Genomic DNA, 15,411 nt, shown 5'->3' with positions numbered 1-15,411 from the left:
TGCTGGTGTTTGCAGTGACACATATATACACATATGGCTCGTAATGACATTTTGCATGCTCAGGATTATGAAGTTGTATGCTTCTGGGTGGATAAATCATCACACTCTGGTTAGAACTGAATCAAGCTCTGCCATTTCAACTATGCTTTTTCTAGCCTCCATGGAGGAAAAGTAATGTAAATTGAATTTAGAAGGTTCTCTGTGCTTTCCTATGATATGAACTAAAGGCTTAAGTGCTTTAAATGCTTCCTTTTTGTTAACAGCAGACATTGAGAGTACTTTGAAGGCTCTCTGATGATGCTTGCTGAATATGTCTGAAGGGATCATAATGAAAATCTTATAGGGCAACCGAAGTCTACCTTGAAGGAAGGAAAAAATAAAAAATGCCTGTGTTCTGAATATCACAAGGAAAAGCCTATTAATGTCAAACCTTGAACTGCAGCAAATATCAATGCTAATGCAACGCAATTACACTTTAGAAACTGAAACTGAACACAAAGCTCAAGGGGCTGAGGGTAAGATCATCTTGCTTAACAAGTTATATCTACATTTTTCCCTGATGAATGAGAAATATACAGTTCATGTTCCTTTCCATGGTTACAGAAATCCAGAGCAAGCGTCAGGAAAGAAAGAGAAGAAGCACAGCAAATCCAGCCTACAGTGGACTCTTGGAAACAGAGGTACTTTATCATTCACTTTGTTTACTATGGTTCTATTTCATGTCAATAAAAGGTCTAAGTGTTTCTTACTACAAAAATATATATGAATGAAGAACCATAGTTACTTGTAAAGAGATACTGATGTAGAAAAGAAAGAAAAGATCTCATCTCAGTAACTATGCAACAGGTTTTCACCCTACAACATCACTTGCTCCAAACTAGAATTCATCTTAGTTTTAATAAAGGCCAAAAGGACTAAATTAATATGGGACCTAATTACTCTTTTACCTACAAAGGCAGTCCCTTTAGATTATAACTGGAGAACAGAAGCATTATATTCAAATGTGCATTGCTAATTCTCTTTTCCTGTGTGCCAAATAATAAATGGAGAACTTTGCTTTTTTTCTAGTGACATTCATAAAAGGGGTGCGTTGGTTTAAGAATCAGTGTGCTCTGCAGGAGTATAGAAGTCAGCATAATAAATATAATAATGCATAATTAAAAATAAAATGCTCTGGATAATCTCTGTTTTCTGGTACACTTATACTGTTGCATTTATAGTAGTATCAGAATTTGGTCCTGCACAATACAGGATTGCAAACTTGGTGTAAAAGCAGGATATAAATAGGCTCAACTTTTTCTGAAATTTTTTTCTTTGTTTCTAAACAAACATATATGCATTTATTCAGCTAATTAAAATTTCACCTTTAAAATTTCAGCACAGTTTATGTTTACTGTCTGAACTTTCTACTGAAATGAAACTCAGTTGTAGCCAGCTCTCCATTTAAGCAATAACATTTCTCTGTGTTCTGAGTTCTTTAAGCCTAAAGAAAGGGATTGTTCTTTATTTAGGCCCAAGTGAATTTTTGGTATGCCAGCATTTCAGATTTCTGTCTTTGTTGGCAGATAGCAAACACGTGAGGCTAAGAAGAAGCTCACTGCTGCAGTCAAACTGCTGAGTCGCTTGATTGTTCTTTTTTTTGAAAGCATTGGAGATTTCTATACTCCAGAGCAGCTCTAGGCACTTGAGTTCTTCAGAATTCCTCAGCTATTTTCTTTAGTGCAAATACTGATGTCTATACACTCAGTATTTAACACAGTAGGAACTTTAGCCTTGCTAGCATCAAATCTGTAGTGCCTTAGACCTTTTTGTCCTGATTATTAAAATACTTGCAGCAGAGTTTTGTGGCTGTAGCCAGACTGATGTTTGTGACAAACTCAGTTACTCTGGAGCAGAGGTGGAAGACAGGATGGCCTAGGTCTGCTGCACCCCTAGTTCATACTTCTCATCATATCTGTTCTCAAAAGCATATGCTGAAATGAAGGATGGCATGGAGAAAGAAATGTCTGTGAAAGAGTCCTGTGGCTGATCAGCTGTGTCCTCATTAGGAGCTGTCATTAAGTACTGACCATGGGGAATGTCATTTAAGTAAAATGGAGGCAGATGGTTTTTCTCTGATCAATTAGCTGCTCAGACTGATTTGCTAATCAGTGAGTTGAGGTATTTGTGGCATTTCAGGCATTTTGGTGCACTTTAATTTAGTCTACTGAATGATCTTTAATTCATGATTGTTTAAATTGAAATTGCATATAAATTAGTCTTTTTATTTGCCAACACCCCTCAAAATGGCAGGAGCTCAGCATTTGTAGTGGTGATACTAACTTTGATTGCAAAAATGGGATCATGGTCTTATGTCTTCACTTGAATGGTGTGCTTTTTCTTTTCAAAGCTTTGTTCTTAAAAAAATGAGATACCGTTTTATTTTCCTACTCTCAGTAGCCTTTTTTTTTTTCGTAAGAAAGGGTTACATTTCGGGCTGGTTATTTTTTGAAGAAAGAAACATCTATTCAAAATTTATTAACAGCCTAGCAGGCACCCATCTATAAGAGAATAGTTTTCTCACCGCAGAATAAATTATTTATTAGCAAAACCCCTCTAATTTTCTTCCAAGCAGAATCTAACAACATCTAATGGAGGAAAATGGTGCTGTTTCCAATCCTGCTGAACAAGTATTGGATGGCTTACAGGAACAATTCAGGGTTGTCTAGACTATTAATGAAGCCTGGCTTGCTACTGACCGCAGCTTGTGCCATCAGACAAGGCTGGCCATGAGCTGTGTTAGATGAGTTAAATATCTCAGACAGATTTGTGGTGCTCTGTGTTTGTAAGTTTGGTTATCTCAGCAGATTGAAATCACTGCCAGCTCCTCAAGATCCTGCACATTCACTTCTGAAAGGCAAATATTTTGCTAAGGGCCTCACTCATTGCTTGCAAATGCAGTATGTTCCTCTGAACTGTAGGCAGGTGTCACAAAGGTAGCAACGTTTTTCCTGCAGGTGAGAAATCCATCACCATTTCTAGATATGTAAATAAAGATGTCATCTCACAGCAACAATTTTCCCTTATGGACACTTTTGGGCTTGGAGTTAGTTTTGCTGTAGCCTTGCTCTTACCAGCCCATGCAGCATATCCTGTAACGCCATCAATAAGATTTGCAATTTGTATTTCTCTCTTCTTAATAAAATCTAATGCACAATAAACCACTCTATGAAGAACTTGTTAGAAAGGTAAATCATGCAACTGTTTGTCTGTCTGTGTCAGTGGTCAGTCTAAGTAGCTTTTGGAGAGCTGGTTAAGTATGAGGGAAGCCCATGGAGATTGTTAATCTGAAATGTAAGAGACAACCAGAGCACTTTGCAATGACATGGGGGTTGGTTTCTTTTCCCTTGTAGCGGAAACGCCTTGCATCGAATTGTTTGAATAACCCTTTGTTCCTTTCAACGAGAGGTAAGTGTATTTTTAAATGGATATACTACTGTTCTAATGACATGTTAAAAATTTATTCATAGGATTTCATATGAGTTACTGTTAGGATACCATAGGGCATTACTTTGTGCAATGTCCCTGCATTTTTTAGTATGAAGTGAAAATAGATTGTTTTCCTGCAAGAACAATGGAAAGATAAGGCTAAAGGTCACAATTGTGTAGAAACGGATCCAAAGCCTCTGCAATCAGTGGAAAATCTGATCTCTGGCACTTTAAGCACCATGCAGTGAGAGAACTTATGGAAGAGTGTTGCCAACCCCAAGTGCTTAAAAATATATATGGAAAAATAATTACTATTTTAGGCTTATCATTTGCCTCTTTCCACCAGCTTTAAGAAACTGCTCTCCATCCTCAAGTACTAGAAATTTCCCACACCTTTTGCTTCAATAACAAGTACTGAAAACCACAGTTTTTCTGATTCCAAGAGGTGGAGCCATAAATCTAGACCTGATGACCTTGAAGATGCCTTCCAGTCTTGTATTTATAAGAACTTCAAATCTAAAAAATTTAATAGTAAATGTCTTGAGAATTAACAAGTCAGAGGAGCTGTTTGGGGATGCTGATGATTAACTCATGGGAAGAAGTGCATTTCAGGAAAAAATGTGCAACACACAGAAGACAAAGAGTTGGGACATGTGAGATGAAACACAGAGAATGCTGAGTATAGTTTAATTCTCCAGATAAGGCCCAGGTAGTATTTTAGGGAAGAAAGTGAGAAGCTTGAGTTGTATTTCAGAAAAGAAAACAAAGCTAGTAAAGAAATTTGATTCTGTCCTTGTCCTTGTTTTGCCTTTATAACTTACTCTCTACTGAGGTTCATTAGAGGTAAGGGAAGACAGAACTTTTTCTAAGTTAAATATTATTTCAGTATTAGGAGCATTTACAGGGTAATTATAATTGAGACATGGAGTTTTGACAGTTTTTCAGTATTTGCTTGATCTCGCTGTCAAGTGTCATATTTAGTGCTTGAGATTCACCATTCTGCCTCTGCCTTGACTTCCTGCACCACAGGAGCACTGACTGAAAAGCAGCAGTGCTTCTCTCTACCTTCAAAACTTCATGTGCCAGATGCAGACACTTGGCCTACTTACCATATGCCTCTAATGCGTTTGGTCTCAGAGGACAGGAGAGGTTATTACAGGAAACAGTTATGATAGCATGCCTCTTAGCAGGAGGCCAGGCTCATGTGAGCCCCAGTGGAAATAACATTATTCCTGGCTTAGTTTTATCTTCAAAATTAAATTTGTAATTTATTGTTTGTCTTATAATAGCACTTGTTTTTCCCATGTAAACACATGTGAGAAACCAGGACAGAATGGCGTAACAATGCAGCAAGCTGTGCTGCCAGCCCCTTGGTGGGTTTAAGTTAGGGTCTGATATCCCAGACATTCCTTTTGTGACATGTTTCCCATTTTATTTGCAAGGAAGCAGGCAAGTGACAGAGTTCTACTGATTCAGCTGTCTCAGAGCTTCCTGGAAATCAGCAACCTCTCGCCTTAATCATTAATTCCTCTTTGAGTCCTCTATCTTTGCTTTTTCCAGAATCCAGAACATGTGCTGGAGTTCTGCATATTCTAAGAATGTTAAGATGGACTTCTTTATAGCAGAATTCCCCACCTCAGCAAGGGTTTTTTTGGCACCAGCACTGTTTTGCTGGATGTTGTGCAAGCTCTGAGCTGAAGGCAGGTGCTGTCCCAGATTGTTTGGCTCTGCAGTGATGTAGTTCTCCAGCTTCAGTGCAGAGATGGCTACCCCTTCTCTTATAAAGTGCTTCTTTAAAAATATTGTCTTCAGTTTAATTTTTCAGCAAGTAGAAGAGGGAAGGGGACATATTTAAAGAAGTTTAAAACTCTGTAGCAAAAGTGAGCTGAAATGACAAATAAACAAACTAGAAAAAAATCCCCATGATGTCCAGGAAACAACTGTCATTTCTGGAAATACAGAAGAGGACAATTCTTGTAAATTTTGTTCAAAATGTCAATTAATCAGGATTCATTTATATGAAAATGTCTTATCTGAAATGAGGTCACATCTTCTGACATATATCATTTGTACAAAAGACTCATCAATTATGAAGCCTCTGTTTATTTGAGTAACATTTATATCCCCTGAGTAATCGTGATGTCATATAGTGGTGGATATTTGGGTGTGTATTTTTGGATATGAAGTAACATCTACAGATTTTTTAAGTGTGATTATTTCTAGAACTCATTGCCAAAGTATACTACGATTCTTGGGAAAACTAGAGAAATTTATGGAAGAAAAAATCTGTCAAAGACTGTTAAATATAAAAATGAGTGTGCAAGCTCAGGGTTGGGGAAGCACATAAAATGCCAGCATGAGAAGGATGGTTCAGGAATAGAAAGGTTTACTCAGTTCTTGCCCTGTTCTTGCACTCTCTGCAGGAATGGCAGCACTGTGCACTGTTAGCAAAGATCACAGAGATTTACAGCCTGTGGTCCAGGTTAGGGAAAGCTGTTTCTTTATTCTCAAGTTCCTCTTCCTACATGTGTGTGAGGCCTACTCATGTGTACATCTTCACATGTATGCACACATCAGTGTGTAAAACCAACGGCAGGGGACTTCCAGGTGGGTCTGATATGAGGGATCACAATGGGACAGCTATATTCCCATTCTGATGAGAGAGGGAAATGAAGGAGGACAACAGAGAAATATCAGTTTGGTTGTCTCCACTTTAACCCAAAGAAAGGCCTGTCCATTAAGCATTTTTCACTGGGACAGTGTGCTCCAGCCCCTTGCAAGGACCCAAGGGAACAGCTGGAGCTGTGTCAGAGGAGGTTTAGACTGGATATCAAGAAAAGGCTCTTCCCCCAGATGGTGGTGGCGCACTGGACAGGCTCCCCAGGGAATGGTCACAGCCCCAAGGCTGCCACAGCTCCAGGAGATTTTGGACAACGTTCTCAGGCACAGGGTGGGATTGTTGAGGTGTCTGTGCAGGGCCAGGAGCTGGACTCCATGATCCTGATCGGTCCCTTCCAGCTTAGGATATTCTGTGATTCTATGAAATCAGCAGCAAAAATTACAACCAACTGTGCAGTTCCCATAAAGCTCTTAATGTTTTCTGGCTTTTTATTTTTGGACCAAAGTGTGTTGAATTCCACAATTTTTTTTTTTTTTATGGAAGGCTTGGCCTGCTTTCCAGCAAGCTCTGTTGGTTCTTGTTCATATCAGGTTGTGAATACAATCACTACAGATTCATTCATCCAAAGGTCACTGGTGTTCTGGGCGGTAGCTGTTTGATGAGAAGGAGTTGATGATACCATCAGGCTCACTCCCACAAGGAGCTGACCATTTTGTTCAGGAATCAGCTCAACATTTAAACCTGTGTTTAATGATTAGTCAGAGGCACCTATTTAATACTCCACATTATGTTCAGGGCCAGCCTTTTCAACACCCAGAACACTGAGGTCCTCTAGGAGGACTTTTTGACTACTGGCATGTGGAGAGGAGTTCTGCATGAAAATTTCTGAAAATTTCAAATACCATGACCTTTTAGCATCAGACCTTTGGACATGGGATTCTTGCAAATGTGCATTTTTAATTCTCAAATGCTAATGCTTGCTGTTACATTCTTTCCTGCCAGCATTAATTTTGGCAATGTCCTGATCTCCTATGCCACATCTTGACTAAAATTACTCCCATAGCTGAGAACTAGCAACCGCTGCAGCAATGTATTTTCCACTAATCTGTTTTCTGCCCTTCTTTTATATGCTAGCAAATGAGGATCCATTCTGGAAGGTATGTGTGGCAAAGTTTATGTATTAGCAAGTATCTTTCTCATCACTGTGTATTCAGTGCTTGCTTCTGATTATTGTAGTCACTCTCAAGGTACCTAATTGCAGTATTCTCTTTTCCCACTTAACTAAATCTTAGCGTCCCTAGGCTAGAATTTCAGAGATGAACTCTTGGGCTTTCACATGCAAGGCTTGAGTTTAGTCCCTTTGTTGATTCCACTGACTGAAAAATTACTAGTCCAGATTTGTGGGTTTAATGAAAATTTTATAAGAAAAATGAGTAACTATTCTAGTTTGTAAAGATTAAATCTCCTTACATTGAGGTTAAAATTAAGATCCTTTGAGCAGGTAGTCTAAAGAGTAACATTTTAGAGAGTGATTTTTTGACAGGACTGGTTCAGAATTCAAGATACAAGCCATGAAACTTTTTAATTACTACTCCTAAAAATGAAAATATTCTTTTGGAATTAAAAAACATATAAAATTACTATTCTCCTTCCTGGGAAACCAGCAGGAAATTTTTGATTTTTTATAATGATTCACAAGCCATGAGAGTTTCAAAATCATGTCTCCTTTATTAAAATGCACTTAATTATAAAAAGAGTAATTAATGTTGCCACCAGATTAGCATAGCAATCTACTACATGACATTGTAACTTTGTTGATGAGTCTTAGTTCATGTAATGAATTGCTTCAGACAAAGGACTAATCAGTCTTGTTGGAGAAAGGTTGTCAGCAAGTCTGAGCAGAGAACAATTAGTACCAGGGAGAAAGAGGCCAGAGGAGTTCGCAAAAGAGGGTACATAGCCTAAGGGTGTGCTCCAGCCTCCTGTTTCCCCAGCTACCCTTTGAGGCAATGGGCATGAAACATGGAACTGTGCTTTTTCCCCAGAACCCTTTTCTTGCTTGCTTCCTTCTGCTTAGGGCATGAAGGACAAGTGATCCCCACATTAACTCTGACTCAAGATAGAGCCATGCACGGGGATACATGTGTTGTAGTAACACACTGGCAAAGAAAAAAGTGAAATAATTCCTGTGTCACAAACTGGCTATATTAGTTGACTCTCTCCTGTGTTTCATTAGTTGGGTTTTATGGTTCTGTTTCAATTTATGGAACTTGCTTCTGGCTTTTTTGTTGTTTGTTGCTATCATACATCTATTATTTCTATCTTCTATGTCTGTCAGGGTCCTTTTGACAATTAGATTTCATGTTTGAAGGAGTCTGTCTGCTGCAGTAGAGGCTTTGAATGCTGTATAGAGAGACGTTCTCAATGGATTGACTTTACCCAGGGCATCCTTCTCTTGCAGAATGAGATTCACCACGATGAACACTGCACTGCTTGCAAGCATGGAGTTAACTTGCAGCCCTGTGGCACATGTCCTAGAGCATATCACCTCAACTGCTTGGACCCACCCCTCAAAACTGCCCCCAAAGGGGTCTGGGTCTGCCCAAAGTGCCAACAGAAGGTAAGCTAGATGGAGCATGGAATACCAAGAAGGGAAAATGGGAGACACCTCAAATTTGTGTACCCCTAAACTAATCTAACCTATGGTCATAGCTCAGTGGACTACATTAGATAAAGAAATACTGAGAGGGTTTTAGTGGAGTTAGCAGTATTTATTTCTGGTATTTTCATCATCCTAGAGTTAGAATATACACAGAGTGCTGTAGCTTGCCTAAAATTGCTAAGAATTGTCCTCTTAAAATGTCTCTTCAGTTCTTTCGGCTCCTTTCTTTACAGTAACACCACTAGCATGTAGCCAGACAAAGAATGTAAATCTTAGAGATGACAGAGGCAGTGTCAGAAGGAGACACTGTTCACCAGTGGATCTGAAAGGTGTGAGGAGAAAACTTCCTTTTCTTTAAATCATGTTTGTTACACACAACTGTCCATCACAGTTATGCTAATCTGTTAGCATAATCTGTTAGTTATATGCTAATCTTTCTAGTTGCAGTGAATAATGCTGATTGCACAAGCAAGAAAAAAATTACTAAAACACTAAGGTGTCACTAAAGTGTAGATTCTGTGCCACAGAGTTCCTTGTGCTTAGCCTTGAGATCACTTTTATGTTCTGAGACAAGGACGCAAGTTCTGGTCCTGCTGCACTGTAAGGCTGGAGCAAACATTAATGTGTGTTTTTTGGAATCCTAACCATTTATTGTTTCCTGGGCTTATAGGTGTTAAAGAAAGATGACAATGTGCCATGGACTGGAACTCTGGCTATTGTTCACTCCTATGTTACTCATAAAACAGGTAGGGGTTAACTCAGCCACTGACAAGGGATTCCCTGCTCATGATGGGCAATGTCATTTGAGTCCTTCTTAGCAGAAATATCAAGGTGATGTTATAGTGATGCCAGGTCTGATGGTATAGGTCATAGGGCCGTAAGTGACTGGGGAGAGCAGACTTTTTCTCTCCCCTTCCCTTTGGTCTGCTCCTTTGCCATCTTCTTCCTGTAAGGAAGTTGGGAGTGATCTGTCAGGAACTTCATTCTCTGGAGGAAGCTGTCATCAAAGTGGTGCCTTCTCTGGAACAGGGCTGGAAACAAGATTTTGAGGCAGCATCATTGTTTGTGAGGCACAGTCAAGCTAAGCAGAGCCACGTAATCGGGTGTGTAGCACACTGCCAGACTAGTGTCTCAGACACCACAGCAATACCAGCTTCTAACTGTTTCAGTATTATTTGTATGGCAGCTACTAGGGTCATATGCTGTTTGACAGCTGTGCATTGAGCATTATTCTTTTTTGGTTCCCTGATGCACTCTTACAATAATGCTGTTTGGGGCATTAGATCATATTTGTAAGGAGCTTTACGGAGGTCTGGCACAGTTACAATTGTGCTTTTCTGCCAGAGTCAGTATTGCCATTCATGCCCCAAGAGGGGCTGGCCTCTTCTAAATACCATTCACCTCTTTCTTGGAGACCTCCAGGATCACATGTGGTCTAAGGATGAATTTTAATTAATCCTAAAGGTGCACTGTAGCTTTTGGGTTGTCCTCCTGTGTGCTAACCGTTGACATAGACACATGCATAGAATCCCAGAAACATTTAGGTTGGAAAAGACCTCCAAGTTCATTGAGTCCAACCGGTAATTGATCCCACCTTGTCAACCAGCCCAGAGCACTGAGTACCATGTCCAGCCATTCCATGGACACCTCCAGGGATGAGGACTCCACCGCCTCCCTGGGCAGCCCCTTCCAATGCCCGACCACCCTTTTTGTGAAGAAATGCCTGCAAGCAGAAACTCCAGATTTCTGTGGCTGTACCTGCTGACAAAACTCACGATGCGAAATACCGGCTTCTGCTTTCTATCCTCAAGTGCACATTATGTCCTTTTCTTAACCTCTGCATCCTTAACCTTACTGTTCCACAGTCAAAGAAGAAGAGAAGCGAAAGTTGCTAAAGAGAAGCAGTGAGCTGAAGAGTGAGCATAGACAGTTAGAAGAAAAAGATCGACTTCTCAACAATGCAATGAAGGTAAGACACCTGACTGGGGACACAGTCTCCTGAAGAGATGTTTATAAAGAATTTAAGCCCCCCAAAAAAAGGTATTTTATGGCTAGAAAATTATTCAAGCTCCCAAGCTATAGATTTTCAAGTATGAATGTGTTTCTCTCTGAGGAAGTACATGTGCATTTCCTTTATGCACAAAAGCAAGCCACTCTGGAGTGGCTTGAGGAGGAGAGATCACTTGAATTCCTGTGGCACACACACAAACAAAACTTCCCAAATAGCCATGGCTGTCTTCCTTGTAGTTGCATCCATAGCTCTGAGCTACCCAATGACTTCAAGGCACTTCCATCCTCTAGGTGAAAAGTTTAGTCACAAGTGTGTCCTCTGCTGGTAGCTGCTTGTCCATTAGTTCAAACCTCTTTATATTTATATAATATAATAAATATAATACTTTATATTAAGTAGAAATAACCATCTTTACTGAATGTTGTAACATCTCTCCATGACTGGAAATGGATTCACAAGTATTTTGTCTCTCCAAACTTACTTCAAAACTAGATGTTGTCTGTTGTCTGGAGGTGTCTCCCACACATATTGTGCCATTCTGGCTGAATGGGCTGAATTCAAAGCCATAATTCCTACCCTTCATGGCTGAAGGAACTGATTTGGGGCTACCTCCCTCCTAAGAGGTAGCTGTTAGTTTGCATGGCAGTCTCAATAAATATTTGACACTTCCTTACTGGAAAAATCAAAGTGGCAGCTGCAGGAGTAACTGGTCACTGCTTGTTTTACCACTCCAGTTAGTCAGAGGAGGCATGTTAAAATATTTATCACATAAAACAGAGTGGAAGAAAAAGCAATAACTTATTAAAAGACATCACTCTGGGGAATATTCCCTGTACATGTTTATAGCATTAATGGAACCACACGCATATGTAGTAGGTAGGAGAGTGCAATGGGCTGAGAAATTTGGAAAAAGAAAAGCTGTCAGCTATCAAGTGTGTGTCATGGCTATCAAAATCAGTAAAATTTCTACCTAAGCAGAATCAGGTTCGTTCAGTGGGCAACACTGTCTTATTTAAATGGTAATATCAACCAATGATTATATTTATTGGAAATGTATCCACTTGAAAGAAGAAAATAAATTAAAAGTGTCTCAGCACAGAGCAGTTTCATTCTGACATTTTAACAGAGATTTGTATGAAAAAGAACACTCTCATACACCTGACAGGTGCAATGGTAAAAATCTGAAATTTCATATCTCTAAGCCAACCTCTGAGCAGCTCCACACATTTGCTTTCCAAACAAGTTTATTTTCACGTGAGCATTTCCCAGTTCCCCAGGACTGGAGAATCCCCACCCCTGGGCAATCTGGACCATAGCCAAAGAGGAGCAATCTGCAGACAAGTAATTGGTTTGGTCAGAATCCTGGGCACACTGGGAGAAAGGAAACAGGTTTCAGATATTAGAGACCACTGTCCCCTTCCATCTCACAGACAGACTCAGGGTTTGGGTCTGTTCCTCACAGAAGAATGGGGCGCTGGATGCAGCAGTCTATGGTTGGGAAGGGAAAGGAGAATTACTGATTCTTCCTATCTCTTTTTGGAGAAATGGAAGATTTGGGATGCCTTTGTTTAGCTCCTGCTCTTGTGCCCATTTGCACAGAGGTTTGTACGGAACATTTCAAGTGATCACAGGGTGCAGTTTGGCTACCCCGAGGGACAAAAGCTTTCTTGTGACTGCTGTGGTGTAACAGTTGTGTCTTGGAGCAAAGTTATCTGCCGGAAAAATATTGGTATAATGTTCAGTGAGATTAATGGATCTTCACAGTTCCTATTCCCTGAAATGTGTGGCACATATGAAATGCATCCTGGTGAGGTTCACCCATCAAGCACTTATCAGGGTCCTTTGGTAAGAGTGAGAGACCTGAGGGGTGCCTTCTGTATTTTCAGTAATGCAGCTATTGCACTCCCATGCCAGGCATCTCTGTGGAGTGCAGAAGGCGCTCCTGCCAGGCTGTCTACAGGATGGAGTCGGAAATGTCCTCCAAGTGTGTTTCACCAGGGAAGAATGTTATTCCCTCAGACAGCTGCTGCAATGTGTGCAGTACTGGTGGTTACTCCATTTGTTAAGCTATGGTTTTGCTTTCCCCAAAGGAGAATATTCTTCATTTGAGCAGAATATGCACTCAAGGCACCAAAGGATGTCTGGAGAGATGTTTGACACCACTCTGAATGTATTCTCAGTCTTTCCTTCTCTCTCCCCTTCTCTTTATTTGACAGAAGTGCTTAGAGCTGAAAACCAGCCTGTTGGCCCAGCAGAAAGGGACTCAGTCATCACTGGAACGTCTCAAAACCCTCATTAGACTGATACAAAATGAGCAGATGATTCAGGTTACCATGACGACGACCACCACCACCTCTCTGCTATCCATCCCTTGGATAAAACCCTCCCCTGCCTCCGCTGCCATGCACAAAGCCTTGCAGCCATCACAGGGTAACAACTGACAAAGAGTCGGCTGTGCGAGGTCTAAGGAAGGGGGGACGAGAAACTTTATGCACGTGAGCATAGGAGAGATGAAACTGGAACCAAGACAAGAAGAAGCAATCTCAGTTTTGATACACTTAGAGACTTGCAGACCAGTCAGGCCAATTTGTAGGTCACTGTGGCAGCGGGTTCCCACAGAGCAGGTTGTGCTGCGGTTTTGTATTTGCCAAGACCTTCAGTGCTTATGACATTTTGTTTTGTTGTGTTGGCCTTAATGTATTTATGACTGAGGATGAACAGGAAAAGCATGGCCAATAGGAAGCGGGATAGCCTTTTGTGGTGGCAGACAGGCTTTCTGTTCTAAGCAGAAAGGGGTTAGTAAGGTATTAGAGAAGTAGTTGGGCTGAAAGCTATTTGTGTGTGGGGTATTCAGTGAGGTAACCAGAAACTGAGCTACTTAGGACTTGACATGGATTGTTTTCAGAGGAACAAGTTTGGTCCCATTGATTCAGGTGACCTGGAACAGCATCACGGACACTCACAGAGCCTTGGAAACAAAAGATCATTTTTTTCCGTATTATTAGACTTGGGAATTGAAGATATTTAAATAAAGAAACTGTATGAAGTTAGCATTTCTAGTAAAATATTGAAGTATTTTCATGCTGATGCTTCTGTATATGCGTTCTGAAGTATTTAAAAAATACAACTGTAAAACTCCTTTTGCAGGTCCTTTTTACTTATTTTGCTATCAGTGTATTTTTCTCATGGAATTTTTTGTGCAAGGTTTAGCATAAACCATAACAGTGGATATCTTTGAAAGTTTGGGTTTCATTATTTAAAGAGATTATTTTGTGGTTTTCTTTCTTTTTTTTCATTTTGGATTCTTTTTTAAAGAAAAAAGCAAATAAATATTCTGGGGTTTGTTTCTTGTCAGTACAGATAATATGCCAAAAAGATAACTTTACATTTTTTGTACTGCATTTTTATTGTTAAAGGTATGTAACATGATTTAAAATTCTTTTTCTTTTTTTTTTTTTTTTTTCTTGTAGAAATATCTGCTGAAACGGTACAGGAAAAAAAACTGCCTCAAGGGGTTGTTTCTCAAACTGGAGACTCGAACTTAAGACTTCTGGGGGAGGGACAGGGCATGGAAAATTAAAAGGGTTTGGGGGGATTTTGTTTCTGGAAATTTGCTTCCTTTTTAACATTTTGTTGGATTTTAGCATATTTGGGAAGTGTTTAGCATTAGCCTGAGAAAATCCCAGTTCACCTGCTTGTTTCACTAGCTGGTCTTCCTGATTCTGCAAGGTCCTGCCTGGCCCCCAGGGCCCCTGGAAAAGTGGTGATGGACACCTCAGTTTTCTCAACTGACACTCCCCAGTGCCATTTTTCTGTCTTTTTAAGTTCCCCATCAATTAGCACAACAGGTACTTATGGAAAGCAACCAGAGCAGGACACAAGGCTAGTCTCTCATATCAGCATATCACATGGTGCCGAATAGCTTTTTTTGTTTTTAATTTAAAAAATAAACACATGAGGGACTGGCTGTTTCTGTTGCCCATCACTAGGCAGCACATAGTCCCTTCAACCATTTTCACAACTCCGGGAGAAACTGTGCAGTACTATACAAATCTATTTTAATACACAACACTCGATTGAACAAGATTTTTATATTCTTTTATTGATGAACAAAGTGAACTAAGTAAAACACAGTTGTTATACATTGGTTAATGTATGCTAATTATGCATTCTGAGTGGCTTGCAATGTAAATGTTTTTAGGTTTAATGATTTTTTTTTTCCTTCTCAGACAAATTTAAAAAAAAGGAAAAGTGTGGAAGGTTGAATATGTGAAGAATTTCTGAAGAACTGTCTTCAACTGTTAAAAGTAGTTATTTTGAAAAGGGGACTGTCCAGTGGATAGTGTGCATAGAAAAAAAAGTGTTTGTCTTAAATATGCCAATGTAGTTATACTTCTTTATGATGCATTAAACTTGACTGACAATTTCCTGGCATTGTCATGGTGGTCACTGCTACCGAGGGCCACAGCATGGCCTGCCCAGGGCCCGTTGAGGGACCCCCTCCCTGGCCAGACTCTCTCTGGGGCGGGGGGGAAGAGACTGCTGCAGATTTCTCCACCGTGTTCGATTTTCAAACTTAAGCTGCAAGAATGAATACAGTACTTTCTGCTTGCTTTCTACCAGGAAGGTGGCCTCTTCCTTGAGGCCACT

General features: G+C 40.1%; 1 protein-coding gene across 6 annotated transcripts in view; it reads left to right on the top strand.

The window, feature by feature from the left end:
- PHF21B (PHD finger protein 21B) overlaps positions 1 to 15,189 on the top strand; it is a 182,994-nt gene extending 167,805 nt beyond the window's left edge. For 5 of the 6 annotated variants that reach the window (XM_048300438.1, XM_048300437.1, XM_048300436.1 and 2 more), the window contains 7 exons: positions 604 to 680; positions 3,393 to 3,447; positions 7,223 to 7,245; positions 8,550 to 8,708; positions 9,421 to 9,496; positions 10,616 to 10,719; positions 12,978 to 15,189. In XM_048300438.1, coding sequence (XP_048156395.1) covers positions 604 to 680; positions 3,393 to 3,447; positions 7,223 to 7,245; positions 8,550 to 8,708; positions 9,421 to 9,496; positions 10,616 to 10,719; positions 12,978 to 13,202 — 719 coding nt within the window. In that variant the 3' untranslated portion in view covers positions 13,203 to 15,189. The remainder of the gene's footprint in view (positions 1 to 603; positions 681 to 3,392; positions 3,448 to 7,222; positions 7,246 to 8,549; positions 8,709 to 9,420; positions 9,497 to 10,615; positions 10,720 to 12,977) is intronic. The other variant, XM_048300435.1, reaches the window with a different exon arrangement.
- The last annotated feature ends 222 nt before the right edge of the window (positions 15,190 to 15,411 follow it).

Source organism: Corvus hawaiiensis, chromosome 4, assembly GCF_020740725.1.
Source record: "Corvus hawaiiensis isolate bCorHaw1 chromosome 4, bCorHaw1.pri.cur, whole genome shotgun sequence".
In the NCBI taxonomy this organism is placed as follows: domain Eukaryota; kingdom Metazoa; phylum Chordata; class Aves; order Passeriformes; family Corvidae; genus Corvus; species Corvus hawaiiensis.
This window is presented reverse-complemented; position numbering and strand designations above follow the sequence as displayed.